The sequence below is a fragment of the Numida meleagris genome, chromosome 1 (genome assembly GCF_002078875.1).
Source record: "Numida meleagris isolate 19003 breed g44 Domestic line chromosome 1, NumMel1.0, whole genome shotgun sequence".
Classification (NCBI taxonomy): domain Eukaryota; kingdom Metazoa; phylum Chordata; class Aves; order Galliformes; family Numididae; genus Numida; species Numida meleagris.
The window spans coordinates 73,899,181-73,915,305 of NC_034409.1; the positions used below are offsets into that span (position 1 = coordinate 73,899,181).

Consider the following 16,125-nt stretch of genomic DNA (forward strand, 5'->3'; position numbering starts at 1 on the left):
AAGGGCCCACTCAGCTCATCTCCGCAGTCAGCAAAGACTGCTTCCCATTCACAAGCACCACAAGAATCAATTCTGACAAATACCTGCAGGATATAAAGCCTCTAATATCTGAAATGTTAGTTGGCAAGACAAAAGTTTTCTCATTTGCTAGTTTTATCCACATTCTTATCAAGAAACATACATATCCCTTTAGTCAAGTCTGTTTTCCACATTGTTTTTTTCTCCCCCTCACCACTTGGAACAGCCATAGGTCATGGTTACATCCTTCTTCCATGCTTATGCTTCTTTGCCCAGACAGAGACTGAACTTGATTCATTTCTAGATCTGCTCTTGCCCAGTTTGCAGGCAGTAATGTGCTTACAGAACAAGCAGGCTAGTGGGATCTTGTTGGAGACAAAGATCTTCACTCTGCAGTGCTTGCAAAACAACAATTTGACAACTTAGACTCATTATATTCTTTTCCCCAAGATTACTCATTTAATTACCATTTCACCAGTACATTTTATGCTTTATATACATATCTTTAATTTTTGCTTTTTTAGCTTTTCAAATACATAATATATTATCTCCAGGATACTAAGACAACATGGAAGAGGCTCCTAATTAGTTTTAATTGGTGCTACGAACATCCTTGGTTTGGAGAACTGATATGTAGTTGAAATGACAGGACCTGCCAATGCTATAAGGGAAGGGAAAAAAAAAAAAAGCCAACCAGTAGAGTCCATGGCTTAGCTAGCATACTATAGCCACCCACAGATTCTGAGCAGGCGAGGAGCTTACGTATAGTAAGACTGTGGAAATGTCTTGGAAGGTGTGGGGGGAGGAGGGTGGAAGGAAGTGAGAAGCAGGGGAACACCAAGAGAGACAAGTTATTAGGACTGAATGAGTGCTTAAAATACATCCAAGAGCAGTCTGGTCCCCACTACCACAAGCAGAAGTGCAGGGCTATTTTCAAAAAATAGTTTTGCTTCCAAGAATGATGGTCTCAGTGAAATGTAGTCCCCATAATGCCCTTAATGTAGTAAAAGGATAAAACAGACCTCAGAGCTTTGCAAATGCAAGGTACATACAACTAACTACTCTCTCTTTTAACCATCCTCACCAGGAAACCTTAATCCTACAGGGCACAATTTACTTGCATATCCTAGTTACAAAAGTGTTGCTGCTGGGCTGGTTTACTGTTGAAAATGGGAAGAAGCCTTCTAGTGAAGCACCAAAGCGCTAGTGTTCTAGTCATTGCCACCATCATCCTGGCTAGTGTTTTGCTTGACAGTTAGCATGGAGGTGCTTGGGAGATTTTTAGCCTGCCAGCAGGCTTTACCTAAAGCTATCAGCAGACTTACACCCCAGATCACATCCACAGCTGCTGAAGATGAAATAGTGTACAAAGGGCCTTCTGAAACTTTTCCAAAGAGGACAGAACCATATAGGAAATTGAGGATTTTCAGGGCACATTTAAAAAAAAAACAAAAACAAACTTTCCAAGTTACAGGAACCAGCTCACAGCCCTAGAAAGTTAATCTTAGAAGAAAATCCACAAAGAACCCAGGTGGGATAATTTGGCTGTCACAGTTGGACACTGGACTTACCATACATATCTTGCCCAAGTGATAAGTAAAAGATGAAAACAGGAGAGTGACTACCCCTTCACTGGAAAATAATCCACTGTCCCACCATGGTCCCTACTGTGGCATGAATATGCAATACTTGTAACAGTGAAAAGTTAACAATGAGTATCGCTTGACAAATAAAGGTCAGGGCTCAGGAGAGTGTCACAGGAACATGAAATGCTGAGCGGCAGGATAACTTGATTGTCATCTAGTGCAAGTAACTACCTAATTACAAAACCAGGCTTTTTTTTTTTTTTTCTTTAAAGCCATTTCCAGTTAAACAGCTTACTGATAATGAGGTTTTTTCCATGAAGAAAGGGGGGAAAAGGAAGAAGAGAAAGTGAGAAATTCCTCCAGTGAATCTGCAAGCCAAGCAAGGAGCCTCATGATTGGGTGTCCAGCTGGAGCGAAATCACAGGGGCAGCAAGTCTACTCAAGGGCTTGCATAATTCCTCCCATAGGAGCACAGGAACATCCAGTACTATCAAGAATTGCACTAAAGAAAGGAAGAGCACTGCATGTGTGGCAAGATTCACTCTTCACCACTGACATAATTAATCAAATGGCATTTTGTGTTAAGACTCGGGAGAAACATGATAGCTTAAAGCTTCCATTTAAAATTGCAGCCTTCAGCACTGTAGGCCAATCCACAGCAACTCAAGTTGCTATTGGAAGCGGATGCAGAAAGCAACAGTCTGTAACCAAAAAAATTTAAAGGACGAGGAACCCAGAGACATCTACCCAGTCTCCTCCTGTACGCACTTTCCTCTTGCTTTCCTTATACGGAAAAATAGGGAAGAGCTAGGATGTACCATGCAACAGCCAAGTGAGTAGAAGAGATGAGGCTCTCTTCCCTTTGCTCACCTTGTGAGGAGTCAGTATATTCTCTTTAGGTTCAGTGGGTTTCACTGTGGGATCAAAAATAGTAAGTTTTGACTGAAGTAAAGATCTGGCTTAAAAAAAAAAAAAAAATTGTCCTGACTTGTTTTTGATTGCAGACTAGAGAGACTTGTGCCCCCTGTGACTCCATTTGGTGCCTCTACACTCTTGGTCATCAGTTTATTCCATTTCACTGCTTTCACCATTCAGAACTGGACCCAGTTGGACTGTTGAGGAGCCTGATTAGGAACACCACTGAAAGAAAGAAAGGACAATCAAAGGCGTACCCCTAACAAAGCCTGTTAACTCACTGCTCCTCCAGCACATATCAGGATGTCACCCTTCCTGCGTGCAGTTCCCTTCATCAGTTTACCTGGATGCAGCGTTGAAGTCTCCCCAGACATCCGTGGTAGTTGATGTTGGTGTCTTGGATGCACATGCAGGAGCATCTAAGTCTAACAGAATATCTAAGGCAGAAGAAGAGGAAATAACTGAAATCTGTCAAGAGAGTAGAAAAACAAAACAAAGAAACATGCAAGCATTTAAACTGTCACCTTCTACAAACCACTGGATGCAGTGGCACAGAATCTTTGAATGGACTCCAGCTCTTCAGAAGAACAAAGTGAGAATTTTTAAAGACCTAGTCTGTTTTAACAGCAGCCCCTTTTGTCAAATGTGCACTGTGGCTCCAGCTCCTGCTATAGGATTACTCTGTCTTCAAGAACTATTAGGTGTCCATCTAGCATATCAACTGGAAGGTTTACAACATATTATTCCCTCCAAGTAGACCTAAAGTTTAGTCTCAGTGCAAGAACAGCAGCCGTAACAGTTGCTATCAGTACAAATCACACACTGCAGCCCAGCCCTATTCAGAAGCTTGTGGTTTCTTCTCACTCAGGTCTGTATATAGCACTGTTTCTGGATTCACAGGCATACCACCAGCACTCATCCTGTGGTCATGTATTTAATTCAGCATCCAGAAGACTCAGTAATCTCTTTGTTACAGCCCAATCTCACTATATTTTGCACTTTCTGGTCTTCATACTAAAGCTACCTCCTTCCCTATTTAAAGCCTCACAAGAAGTGCTTTTCCTGCACCTTTCAACAACCATGGGCTTATCTGTATTTCCCTACAGAAAACAAGCAACTGAGCACTCCTTTTCTGAACACTCTACACAGCTCTGCCAGTGCCCCTAAAGCACATACAAGTTTAGAAGAATCCAGGTAATTAAATTCCATATCTACGCTAACGTTTACCTGCATTGCTCATGTTACTGGATTTCAGCACGGGTGGTGGTGTGACATGGTTGGCAATAGACGTGGAAGAAGGGGGAGGGATGGAAGGGACTGCAATTTTGCCTCCTGGTGGGGGTGGCAGCAGACTTAGGCCCCCTGATCCAGACACACGAGGCTTGGCTGCTCCTCCTTTCTTTGTTGTCATGTTCTATATAAAAACGAGAGGACAAGTGAGAAAGATTATCCACTGGCATATCCAGAAAAAGAGGCAGGGTCATCTGGGCTCCTTACCCCAATGTTCAGTTTGATGGTCTGCCCTTCCTTGAACCCTAAATCTAATTTAGGACGTGTGTCAGCTTCTAGGGTCTCCTTGGAGATCTCAGTTTCCTGCTTCACCCACCTAAAAAGAAGACAGGGAAAAAGATAAGAGACTGTGGCAAACGGGAGCAGAGTTTCAAAAAGAAAAAGAAAGTGTGATTCTTTTCCCCCACGTGACAAAGAACTATCTTGCCTTTTCAAACCAGCTACCCCACTACTCCCAGTGTACTACACCAAAAAGCTCAAACGCCACAAACCCAAGAGACTGTCTAACACTGAACCTCTAGTGTCATAGGATTTGAGCATAAGACTCTGGCCCGCAGGAAAGCTGAGGAGGGCATATAGGGAAGAAGGGCATGTAGCAACAAGATGAGGAAAAGGGCAGATTTAGACTAGATATTAGGAAGACATTATTTACTGTGAGGGTGGTGAGACACTGGAACAGGTTGCCCAGAGAGGCTGTGGATGCCCCCTCCCTGGAAGCATTCAAGGCCAGGCTGGATGGGGCTTTGAGCAACCTGGTCTAGTGGAAGGTATCCCTGCCTATAGCAGGGCGTTGGAGCTAGGTGGTCTTAAAGGTCTCTTCCAACCCAAACAATTCTATGGCTTACAGATCAGACCCTGGAGGATTCTCAGCTTGCATGACAGTTGGCAGTACGTTCAAAGTATCCCGAATGGAGCCTGAGCAAGGCTTCATGATCTTCCCAAGGAAACCTCTGCTAAGTGAACAAGCACCACCACCACCCAACACATTCCAGGGGCCAGAGGAAAAACAGCATTCCAGAAAAGCACAACTCACTTGAAGTGATCCTGCAAAGACACATTGAAGTCAAAGGCATCACCACGATCTGTGAAACCAATGCCTATAAAAGCACTTCGTCCTAGCAAGGAGACAGAAGGAGTCACTGGAGGTGCCTTGCAAACAGGCCCATGTTCATTCACTCCAAAAACCACTCTGTGCCACTTCCTTCAGATTCATCTACAGCTGAAACCAGCATCTCACAGAAATTCACTGTTCCTAGCCTACAGGATGTGCTCTTCATGCCATGTGGTACTCTCAGAAACTGAATGCTCCTCCCCAGCCCCTGGACTGCGTACAACGCAGAGAACCCTTCTGCACCAGCCTTTCCTTCCCGCCCTTCCCGGCATCCCGCCCAGCCTCTTCAGCACTCCCATCACTATCTCAGTCCACCACACATACACACAGCTTCATCGGGTTCAGTGTCCTCCACCCCTGGCACTTGGCATACACATGATTCAACTCACCAGTCCCATCCTGAATCCGAATCACAAAATAACGGCTGGAATCTGTCACAGTCTCCACTGCAATGCCGGGATATTGGTCTATGGGAGCCTGAGCAAAGAGCTCCCCTACAAACAAAGAATTAAGTAGTGAAGACAGCAACCTTTTTTCTAAAGCATGTCCAGGACTGTCATGAACAGCAATGGGCAGGCTTAGAAGAACAGGCTCATAATTAGCAACCACAGTTACAGTTTCAACAAACCACATCACTCCCCTTACCTGAAACCTTATCCTCTAGTTTTACATATGCTGTTTTGCCTTTGGAGGTGACACGAAGTCTCCCTGTCCAGTCCGGATTATCCAGTTTCCAGTCAGATGCCCTGAAAAGAAAAGCAGCTGTTCACTGACCATATCTCAACCCTTCAGCCCAACCAGCTCAGCTAAAGTCTCTGACCCCAAACCTTCAACACATGAGGCTGTCTTCTCTCCTCAAACAACACACAAGATCTCAGCTCCTCTCTGTTGCTGCCAATCTACAAACATAGCTCAGATTGGTCTGTCTTTCCTCCATATAAAGGGAAACAGACAACAACCAGAGAACATCAGCTCTGCCTCTACCTTTATAAGCTTGCAGAAGAGGGAAGACTGAAGCCCAAAAGCTCACTTGGAACAGTAAATCCAAAAGGGACTAAAAATCAATTTGTGAGTATTTTCTAGGAAGACCTAAAAAAAAAAAAAAAAAAAAAAAAGAAAAACCAATCCAATCCATTATTTTACCTTACTGTTGTAAAATAACATCAAGTACCTCTGAATCCAGAGGTAGCTATGTTACATATCAGGTGAAATATCATACATGCAACCATCTTGATTGGCCCATCAAATAGACTGCTGGGGAGAGAGGAGGAGAAAACAACAACACACAAAAAACATGCCAACCTACAGAAGTTTACAATCAAATATATTTTCTAAGAACCATGATGAACTCCCGGCATCCTCCCTGCTATTGCCAGAGCCAACAGGTCAAATTCAACACTTGGTTATCCCATCCAGAGGGACCCAGACAGGCTTGAGCAGTGGGCCCAGGAGAAACTCATTAGGTTCAGCAAAGTCAAGTGCAAGATCTTGCATATGGGTCTATGCAACTCACACTACCAAGATAAGCTGGGGGAGGAAAGAATTGAGTGCAACCCTGCCAAAAAAGACCTGAGTGTACTGGTGGATAGGAAGCTGGGCATGAGCCAGCAATGTGCCCTCACAGCCCAGAAAGCCAGCTGTATCCTGGGCTGCATCAAAAGAAGCATAGGCAGGAGGGCAAGAAATGTGATCCTGCCCCTCTACTCTGCACTGGGGAATCCTCACCTGTCCAGATGTAGAGTCCTCAGTACAGGAGAGACATGAACCTGTTGGAGTGCGTCCAGAGGAGGGCCACAAAAATGATCCAAGGTATGGAACACCTGTCCTATGAGGACAGGCTGAGGGAGCTGAGGCTGTTCAGCCTGGAGAAGAGAAGGCTGCAAGGTGACCTGATAGCGGCCTTTCAGTATCTAATGAAAGTATCCAGGAAAGAAGGGCACAGACTCTTTAACAGCGTCTGTGGTGACAGAACAAGGGGAAATGGCTTCAAGTTCAAAGAGGGCAGATTTAGGCTGGATATAAGGAAAAAGTCTTTTACTGTGAGGGTGGTGAGGCACAGGAACAGGCTACCCAGATATATGGTTGATGTCCCATCCCTGGAGACATTCAAGACAAGGCTGGATGAGGCCCTGGGCAACCTGATCCAGCTGTGCACATCCCTGTTCACTGCATGGGAGTTGAACTAGATGACTTTTAAAGGTCCCTTCCAACTCTTAAGGATTCTACAATATCAAACTCATGTCTCAGGGAACAGTTCAAACTGAGAGCAGCAGAAGCTGGCTCTCCCTGGAAAAAGCATAGCAAGTCACTAACATGCTCTCATGTCCTGCACATGATTAACTAGGCTATCCTCATTCCTCCACAGTACAGGAGGGAGTGCTCGTGGTCTAAAGCACAGACAGTATACGAGGTGATTAAAATTTATCATAAGTATTCAGTATGTCATCTGTAGCTGAAGTCAGCAGAGCTAGAAGTGCTGTGGTCTCAGAAAGTACTTCTGACCTCCTTGCAACCAGAGAACAGCTCAGCAGGCACTAGCACCTACAAGAACCTGCCTCCCAAATCCCTGCTTATTCACGCAGACGGGCTCATGCCAGCTGATCACTTATGTGAACACCAGAGCCACCTGCTACATTAGCTGTGCTAGCTTTGCAAGAACAACATCAAAAAGGGATGGGGAAGGTTGCACATCTGTTACCAGGACAGCAGCTAAGGTATGACCCCAAGCACACACGTGGAAAGATCTGTGAAGTAAAAAGAAGCCATTTTTATGGCTTCCCCTCTGTCCCGGCTAAGCAATTATCAAATCCGACAGGCCTGATGCTACAGCACAATCTCGGTTAGGAAGCAAGCAGAAACGACCACTGCTGCACCCACTTCCAGTGGGGCATGAAGCACCGGCTCCGTCCCGACCACCCGCCTCGCTCCCGCACCGGCTGCGGCACCGCCGACAGCTGCACTCCGCAGCACAGACGCTGCCACCTTGATGTGATCACTGGCCCGCGGCAAGAACGCGCCCTCGTTCTCTCCCCAGCCCAGTGAGCGGGCAACAAGGGCTGGGCCAGACCAGGCAAGGGCAGTCACGGGGCCACCCTGGGAGCGCCACGGCTGACGGTGCGGAAGCCGCGCACAGCTCCGCGCCGAGCATAGGCCCCCAGCCCGGCCCCGGTCGCCGGCATCACGAGACCCTCTGACCTGTATCCGCGGTTGGAGGTTCGCGGCGGGATGCGGTACACGTTGACATCAGGCTTCACGCAGAGGACAGACTCGTACTCCAGCTCAGCCGCGGCCATCTCAGAGGCGAACGAGCACTCCAGTGAAGGATGAGGGATGGGAGCCTAATAAGAGGGGGCTCTTCCAACAGCCATCTTTGATGAGGTCAGACACAGTCTGGGGGGGCGCTGGTGAGGCCTTACTGGAGTCAGGCCACGTCGAAGGCGTGGAGGAAGGCATCTTGGATCCTGGCAACAAGACGCTCCGTAGGGGGCAGCCATCTTGGAATCGGTTCTGATAATACAATAGGAGCCGGCGCCATCTTAGATCTTGGCAGTGCCGTCGCCCGCCCCTCACCCCCACCTCGCAGTGGCCATGTTTGGTGCGGGCTGATTAAGTCGTACAGGCGCTCTGCGGAATCCACGTGCCTTCCGTTTAGCTCAGGTTCCGCACTTGGCGCAGAAGGCAGCCTTGTCGGGAGTGGGAAGAGCCCGGCTGAGCTCGAGGGCGGTGTTAGTTGCTGGTAAGGACCCGTGGACTACCGCGGTGCCACATCTGTTGGCTCCGGGGCTGAAGCGCTGTGGGAGCAGAGTTTGCCCTGGGGCGACGGTAGCGTCAGGAGGAGCGGACGGGCTTCCCCCTCGGGTCGCCGGGGAAAGCCCCAGGCTGCCAGGAAGGTCGAGAAGCAGCTTTCTGCCTGCCTTGGTCGCAGGGAAGAACGACCGGGGAACTCCAGACTAGTGTGGCACCGAGCAAGAGATGATGGTGTCGTGATGACTACTGAAAAGCCATAGCTTGGGTCACGCTGAAGAAGAGTTGGTTTTCACACAAGCATTTAGGGGGCTCTGAGGGATAGTTCTGGTTCCTTTTTCTTCCCTTGCATTTTTCTTTTCTGCAGTGTTACATCAAAACTTGGACTGCAACTGAGAATGGTTGATCATGCTCTCCGTAGTTGTGGGAGTGGGAGGTCTTGGGTAAAAAAGCAAACTAAGGAGTGCTGTACAAATGATTGCAAGTTTTCTAGCCAAAGCTGATAAAAATACACAATAAATCAGGCATGTCCAACCTGCTAACCTTAGGATGCATGTGGCTTGGTGTGAGCCATCCTGGCTGCAGATCTGCCCCACAGAGTGGGCCAGCCTCAGACCCAAACCCATCACTCAGCAACAACTAAACTGTCAGTGTACTATGAATGCTGTTTGAGCAGAAACCAGGACACCAGAAGGCTGCAGTGCCAACTCAAGTTATGGCAAATAGTTATCTGCATTTTGATAGATTGACTATACACAGTCTCATGAACAGCAAAAAATATGCAGCCATGCTTTCTGTTTTGATAAAGGAATTGGAGAATAGGTTTCAGGGTTGCTGAAAAAAAAAACAACTAGTTTTCAGATACTTTGCAACTCTATTTGACAAACACATTTTTCAAATGGAATATATAGGGTTGCAATCAGATATTGAACTCAAGAATCTCAATCTCAAGAATCAAGAATCATAGCTTTACCAGACTGTTATAAGAGAAAAATTTATAAGAGAAAAAATATCACTTGCTTCGCAGTCATGCCTTATTCATGTCATCGCTTTTGGCAGTACACACATTTGTGAGCAACTACTGTTGAGGATGAAGCACGGGAAGAGGAAAACTTCACAAAAATTCTCTGATGAGCACTTTGAGACCTCACAAAGAACTGCAACCACAACCATCAAACCAGACTGATGCTTTGATTTCACAAAAACAAGGTCAAATATCCCACAAGTTTTAGAGTTTTGTTCCTCTCTTCTTTTCTTACAGTTTTAATAAAAATATTAAATATTAAAATGTTTTGTTACTTATATACATTAACTATTGTAACAATGGAAAATGCAACACTGACAGCAGAGCAGCAAGATCTCAGGCTGCTATGAGTAAAGATTCACTCAAACACAAAATCAGTGAGCAGAGAAATAAAAGAAGCTGAATACCTTCACAAAGCCTCAAGTATACAAGGATCTCCAAAGAGATACTCTTAACTCCACTGCTAACCCTTAAAGGAGGTCTGGGAAGGGGTGGATCCTGGCTCCCCTGTGTTGGCCCTGCCTTCCCACCAGGTGCTCAATCACTGATTCAAGCTGTGACTTAGCATTTCTTCTACAACTATATTATACATTTTACGAGGACTGCTCCACATGTTATGCCTCCTGTTTTATTATATTGGCCCATGATGTCAGAACTGGATGTTGGTGTCATAGTAGTAGAGGTTGAACCTTCCCACTAATGGTGCATTTTGTTGCCAAGTGACAGATGACAGCAGGGGGACAGTCTGACAAAATAGTGTCTGTCATGCAAGTGCATATGAAGCAAAGGTGTGTCATTGAATACCTCCATGGGGAAAAAAGGGCAGCCACTGACATTCATCAGTGCTTGATGAACGTTTATGGAGTCTAACAGTGGATGTGAGCACAGTGAAGTGGTAGATGCTGTGTTTCAGCAGTGGTGACAGTGACAGTGGGTCACCTCCTCTGGTGGAAGTTTTGACAAGCATGGCATGTAGGCTCTTGTTCATCACTGGTGAAAAATGCATAGCTAATGGTGGTGAGCATGTTGACAAATATTGTTTTGTAGCTGAGAATTGGCTCTATCAAGCAGAGTTGCTGTGCTCATTTGTTGTAGTTTCCACAGAAATAAATAGGAGGCATTACTTTTGGAGCAACCTACGTATATGCAACTCACAACATTTCCTCTTCACTCAGTGTAGCCCAGACAAGCTTAAAGGTTAGGCATCTTTGTGCGTTAAGTAAATGTTAATTTCAGGAGAGTGACTTTCCAGAAGTGTGCCAAAAATAAGCAAATAGAGCAAATAGATATGAATTCATTTGTTTAGGTTTTTAGGACAAAGACTAACGGCATCTAAACAATTTGCAGTGTGGTAACACTTAATTAAGCTGTCCCTGTGTCAGGTTAAACATCCAACTAGCCCAGCATTTTCTCTCTTTTCCAGTACAAAAAAACTTTGAATCTAGGAAAGGGAGACTATGTTGGTGATTCTATAGATCTGGTAAACAAAACTGTTTTGAAATCAATAACAGGAAGAATCTTGAGTCATTAAGATGAACAAAACAGCAAACTTCTAGTTTAACTGCCAGATCTGAAAGTAACTGCCCTTGTTTAATAAAAAATGTGGACAGCTATATGAGTAAATATATAGAAGCAATGACAGTGCATGACTGGTGTGAGCTAGGTACCCTAACTGACAATGGAATTGTGCAAATATGAAAATTCTGTTTTCTTTTCATCAGAGGGCCAGCTAGTTCTGCCCCTCTGAAGTGGGAGAGAGGGGCTGACACACATTACTTTGTGGTGGATCTTGATGCCCAAGGAGCAGATGTCCATACCCTGCTGTGTGGATGAAGAAAGTCTTTGCTCTACCAGGCTACACACTAGGGCAGACAGATACCTGCCTAGGAAGAGAGAGCTGAACACTTGTGCGACTTGCTGAAGGATGAGTGGAAGTATTTGGAGCTGATTCTTAATGCGGATGTGTGCCACAATGTAACATAAAGCTCTACCTCCCTGCTTACAGTATGCTACTTTTGCTTGCCTGCTTGCTAGATTTAAGGCAAAGAGGTTAATGAGAGGCAAACCTCGGAGAAGAACAGAGTAGAGCTACTTAAAGCAGTATATACGGCCTTTTCCAACTCAAACCTTTCTATGATTCTGTGATTCTATATGGGTGTAACTATTTAGTAACAGGTAGACTGTTGCAGTTTTGCAATGACAAATCTGAAGTAAATAACATCAATTGTAATTTGCGTTAAGGTTTTAGTCAGTTGGTTATGATCACCAGTTGAAGTTTACCACCAAGGTAAGTTTCAACACAATCATCCTCATAGACACAATGACGGAGTATGAGCTAAATAAGTGGACAGTGAAGTGGACTGAAAAGTAACTGAAGTACTGGGCTTGGAGAGTGGTGACCAGAAGAGCTAAATCCAATTAGGTGCAAGTCAGTAGTGGTATTCAGCAGCAGCCAGCACTCATTCTGGTACTGTTTAACTGTGTAATAGCAACCTGGATGATGAAGCAACCCTTAACAAATTTGCAGATGATGCAAAACTGGCTGACACACTGGATGGTTTTGCTGGCACTCAGAGAAGCATCAGCAGGCTGATTGGCCAGACAGGAACATAATGAAGTTAAAGATGGGGAAGTGCAAAGTCCTGCATCTGAGAAGGGACAACCCCGTACACTTGATCATTATTAGAGCCAACTGACTGGTAAGCAGCTTTGCAGAGAATGATGATCTTGTGGTCCTGGTGAACATGAGCCAGTAATGCACCATTGTAGTAATTAAGGCTAACAGCACTTAAAGCTACATTAGGATAAGTGCTGCTAGCTGGTGCAGGGAAGGGGGTCCTCTGCTTCCTCACCGCTGGTGAGGCCACATCTAAAGTGCTGGGTGCAGTTCTGAGCTCTCCAGTACAACATGGACATAGCAGAGTGAGACTTGTGAAGAGCCAATAAGAGGATAAGTGTCTGGGATACCTTTCATGCAGGAAAGGGCTATGACAGCAGGGACTGTCTAGCCTGGGGAAGAGAAGGCCCAGGGCCATCTGATCAGAGTGTGTAAAGGACATGGCACCAGAGTCAGTGGTGTCTGGTGACAGGCAGTTGACACATGGAAAATTCTGCCCAAAGGACACAAGAAAACACTTTTTTACTCTGAGGGTACTTGAACATTAGAACAGATTTTCCACAGAGGCCGAGAAGTCTCCTTCTGTGGAGACTTAAAACAGTCCTAGATAATCTGCTTTAGCTGATCCTGGTTGGAGCAGTGGGGTGTACTAGACCTTTCTGTACTAGCCTTCCTGTGATTCTGTGAGTTGGAGCCTTTCTAAGCTAACTCTCTTTAACAACTGGGGGAGGGAGAGATCTGGAAGAGAAGAAATTAATATAGTATGGTGATTTGGAATTACTATCACAGCTGCAAGTCAAATGTCTGGTTTGATCAGGGGCCATTTTCTCGGAGTAACAAAATGCACCATCTTCTTTAAATGTACATCATTACCTTCTTCATTCTGAAGTGGGTGCAAAACACATCACTAGTTGAACTGTTTAAAATATTAATTGGAAACATAGAAAAAGATACTTCTTCATCTTGTCACTGTCCAGAATGAGCTGGTTGGACTAAAGATAATGTGCTTGTTGTGACAAGGTTGGCTGTAGTGGAGAAGTTTTAACTGAAGGAATCAGACTTCACCAACTGGTAGGGAAGGGTCTTTTTGCAAGGGGAAGTTTGACTAGAGCTAGCCAGTAACATGGTGGTGAAAAGGATGTGCTCCCATAGGAATATAGTGCTCTCAACAGGACACACAGATCACTTTCTAACCAGATCTCAGGAGTCCCTCAGGAAAGATGACAGCTGAGAATTGATGCAGCTAGAGGAATTGTCCTTGCAGACTGCTGACCACCCAAACCATCTTTAGGAGAACAGCTAATTTTTGGCTTGCCTTCCTATTTGTGGTTGTATGGCTTTTGTGTTTTGAGTCAGCATCCATGTGTTGCACAGAACAGATAACACGCTTGGGAGCAGAACTCCCCATATTTGTGATTCATTTTCCAATATAAAACCAAAATACTGAAGCCAATTCTTGTACACCTGTGATTTGCCATTTTTGCTAGCATCTCTTGATTTCTCAGATTAAGTGTGTTGGGGGGAACCTATTACTTGTTTTAAATTGTAGAATCATAGAATCATGAATCATAGAATGGCTGGGTTGAAAAGGACCTCAAAGATTATTGAGTTTTATCCCCCCTGCCATAGGCAGGGTTGCCAACCACTAGACCAGGCTGCCCAGTGCCACATCCAGCCTGGCCTTGAATACCTCCAGCGATGGGGCATCCACAACCTCCTTGGGCAACCTGGTCCAGTGCGTCACCACTCTCTGCGTTAAAAACTTCCTCCTAATATCTAACCTGAATCTCCCCTGTCTTAGTTTAAAATCATTCCCCTTTGTCCTATCGCTATCCACCCTTGTAAACAATCATTCCCCCTCCTGTTTATACGCTCCCTTCAAGTATTGGAAGGCCACAATGAGTTCTCTCCGGGGCCTTCTCTTCTCCAAACTAAAGCCCAGTTCCCTCAACCTTTCTTCACAGGAGAGGTGCTCCAGCCTTCTGATCATCTTGGTGGCCCTCCTCTGAACTCGTTCCAAGAGCTCTGTGTCTTTCTTGTGCTGGGGCCCCAGGCCTGGACGCAGTACTCCAGATGGGGCCTCACAAGAGCTGAGTAGAGGGGGAAGAGGGGGAAGAGGAAGTAGAACATAGTTGGCCTTCTGGGCTGCCAGTGCACACTGCTGGCTCATGTCCAGCTTCTCGTCCACCAGGACCCCCAAGTCCTTTTCCGCAGGGCTGCTCTCAAGGAGTTCTTCCCCGTTTGTATAAATACCTGGGATTGCCCCAGCCCAAGTGCAGCACCTTGCATTTGGCCTTGTTGAACCTCATTAGGTTCACATGGGCCCACTTCTCCAGTCTGTTCAGGTCCCTCTGGATGGCTTCCATTCCTTCCAGTGTATTGACTGCACCGCTCAGCTTGGTGTCATCTGCAAACTTGCTGAGGGTGCACTTGATTCCATCATCTACGTCATTGATAAAGATGTTGAAGAGCACCGGTCCCAAGACTGAGCCTTGGGGGACACCACTCCTGACCGGCCTCCACCCTGACACAGAACCATTTATGACAATCATTTGGCTGCAACCAGCCAACCAGTTCTTAATCCATCAAACAGTCCATCCTTCAAATCCATACCTCTCCAATTTAGAGAGAAGGATGTGGTGAGGGACCACGTCAAAGGCTTTGCAGAAGTCCAGATGCCTTACCTCTTCAAATGCCTTACCTCTTCTTATAGGCTGGCCACATTTTATGGTATCAACATTTCAGTCGACCAGTTCAAACATTTCATCTTTCTTTTTTTTTTTTAATTTTTAAGAAGTTAAGTACGCTAAAAGATCAGAAAACAGATTAAAATCCCTTTGATACAACCAATTATGGTTTGTCGAGTACAATGTCCTGTATTTCATGAACTAAATTTTCTGGGGTTGGAACAGCAGCTGATCTGGACTGATAAAAATTCAGAACGATAAGAAACTGGATTGGCTGGACGAATATTCTGATCTCATAAAATATGAAGTAGCTACAAAACAACAGATCGGACACCGACACCTGATGGTATCATGTTAGAATTTGTATTTATGAAATAAATTCAGTGTTATGCCAATAGGCAAGATATCTGATTTGGCACTGTGATCTTGTTTTTTTCTTATGGAAACTTTACAGTAAAGTATGTGTCTGCGCTTATCATTCCTTAGCTTCCTGGTATTCTTTGGCTCAGGATAGTATTTTGACAGTGCTAAAGCAGTTTCTTTTGGTTTTCTTGTTTTAGAGGCCAGTTGCCTCAAATATGAGTCATTGTAAGCCTTTCCCTCAAGGTGGGAAGGTTACTTTGCACATACATGAACATGAAGGGAAAAAAAGCAGTTCCTAAAATGAGAATTTCTTTTCTTTAGTCACTCTGGAGACATGACTGATGTTTCTTGCTCCCTAACACACTGAAATAACTGCTTAACTGGGGTAGGTATAATAAGCTACAGAATCCTGCTTTCCTCTTCAGTTTCTTGCAGTTTCTTAATGTTTACTCCTGAAAAACCTGGTACCCCTTCCAGTTCCCACTTACATCTATGTAACTACACAGCAGCCCTTTTAGCACTCTTGAAAACATAGTGTGGACAGTATTTTCTTATTTATTCATTCCTCTTTCTGCTTTGGAGTAAAATCTGTATTGCTATGTTCACAGCATTCCCTGATTCCCTAGTCTTCTACCATCTTCAGTAACTATATGGGGAGACAGCAAGCTTCAGCTCTTGCAGCACTTTTTTCCAGTTGCTCCTGAAAAAGTTGCTTCTGCATGTAAAATCACAATAAACTGAACAAACATGTTAGAATTTTAAGTCAAGTC

At 45.1% G+C, this 16,125-nt stretch overlaps 1 protein-coding gene and 1 long non-coding RNA gene across 3 annotated transcripts; one reads left to right on the forward strand and one right to left on the reverse strand.

The window, feature by feature from the left end:
- NECAP1 (NECAP endocytosis associated 1) lies at positions 455–8,347 on the reverse strand. 2 transcript variants are annotated; one of them, XM_021394289.1, is made up of 8 exons: positions 8,116–8,347; positions 5,566–5,666; positions 5,310–5,414; positions 4,843–4,924; positions 4,017–4,125; positions 3,747–3,933; positions 2,863–2,956; positions 455–2,744 (listed from the first exon to the last, which is right to left on the reverse strand). In XM_021394289.1, the coding sequence occupies exons 1-8, from the start codon at positions 8,211–8,213 to the stop codon at positions 2,696–2,698; spliced, it is 825 nt and encodes a 274-aa protein (XP_021249964.1). In that variant the 5' UTR covers positions 8,214–8,347; the 3' UTR covers positions 455–2,695. The 2 variants fall into 2 exon arrangements, with proteins under 2 accessions (XP_021249964.1, XP_021249970.1); XM_021394295.1 differs by having other exon boundaries at positions 2,863–2,987.
- Positions 8,350–9,952, forward strand: LOC110397687. Its single transcript, XR_002437918.1, has 2 exons — positions 8,350–8,656; positions 9,724–9,952. It is a non-coding gene; the product is annotated as an uncharacterized LOC110397687 (long non-coding RNA).

Excerpts from the sequence above, each read along its gene's own strand:
- NECAP1 (XM_021394289.1), bottom strand. The coding sequence starts at position 8,213 with ATGGCCGCGGCTGAGCTGGAGTACGAGTCTGTCCTCTGCGTGAAGCCT. Across the intron at positions 5,415-5,565 it reads ACTAGAGGATAAGGTTTCAG|GGGAGCTCTTTGCTCAGGCT; the intron begins GTAAGGGGAGTG and ends CTTTGTTTGTAG. Across the intron at positions 4,126-4,842 it reads TCTTTGCAGGATCACTTCAA|GTGGGTGAAGCAGGAAACTG; the intron begins GTGAGTTGTGCT and ends TCTTCTTTTTAG.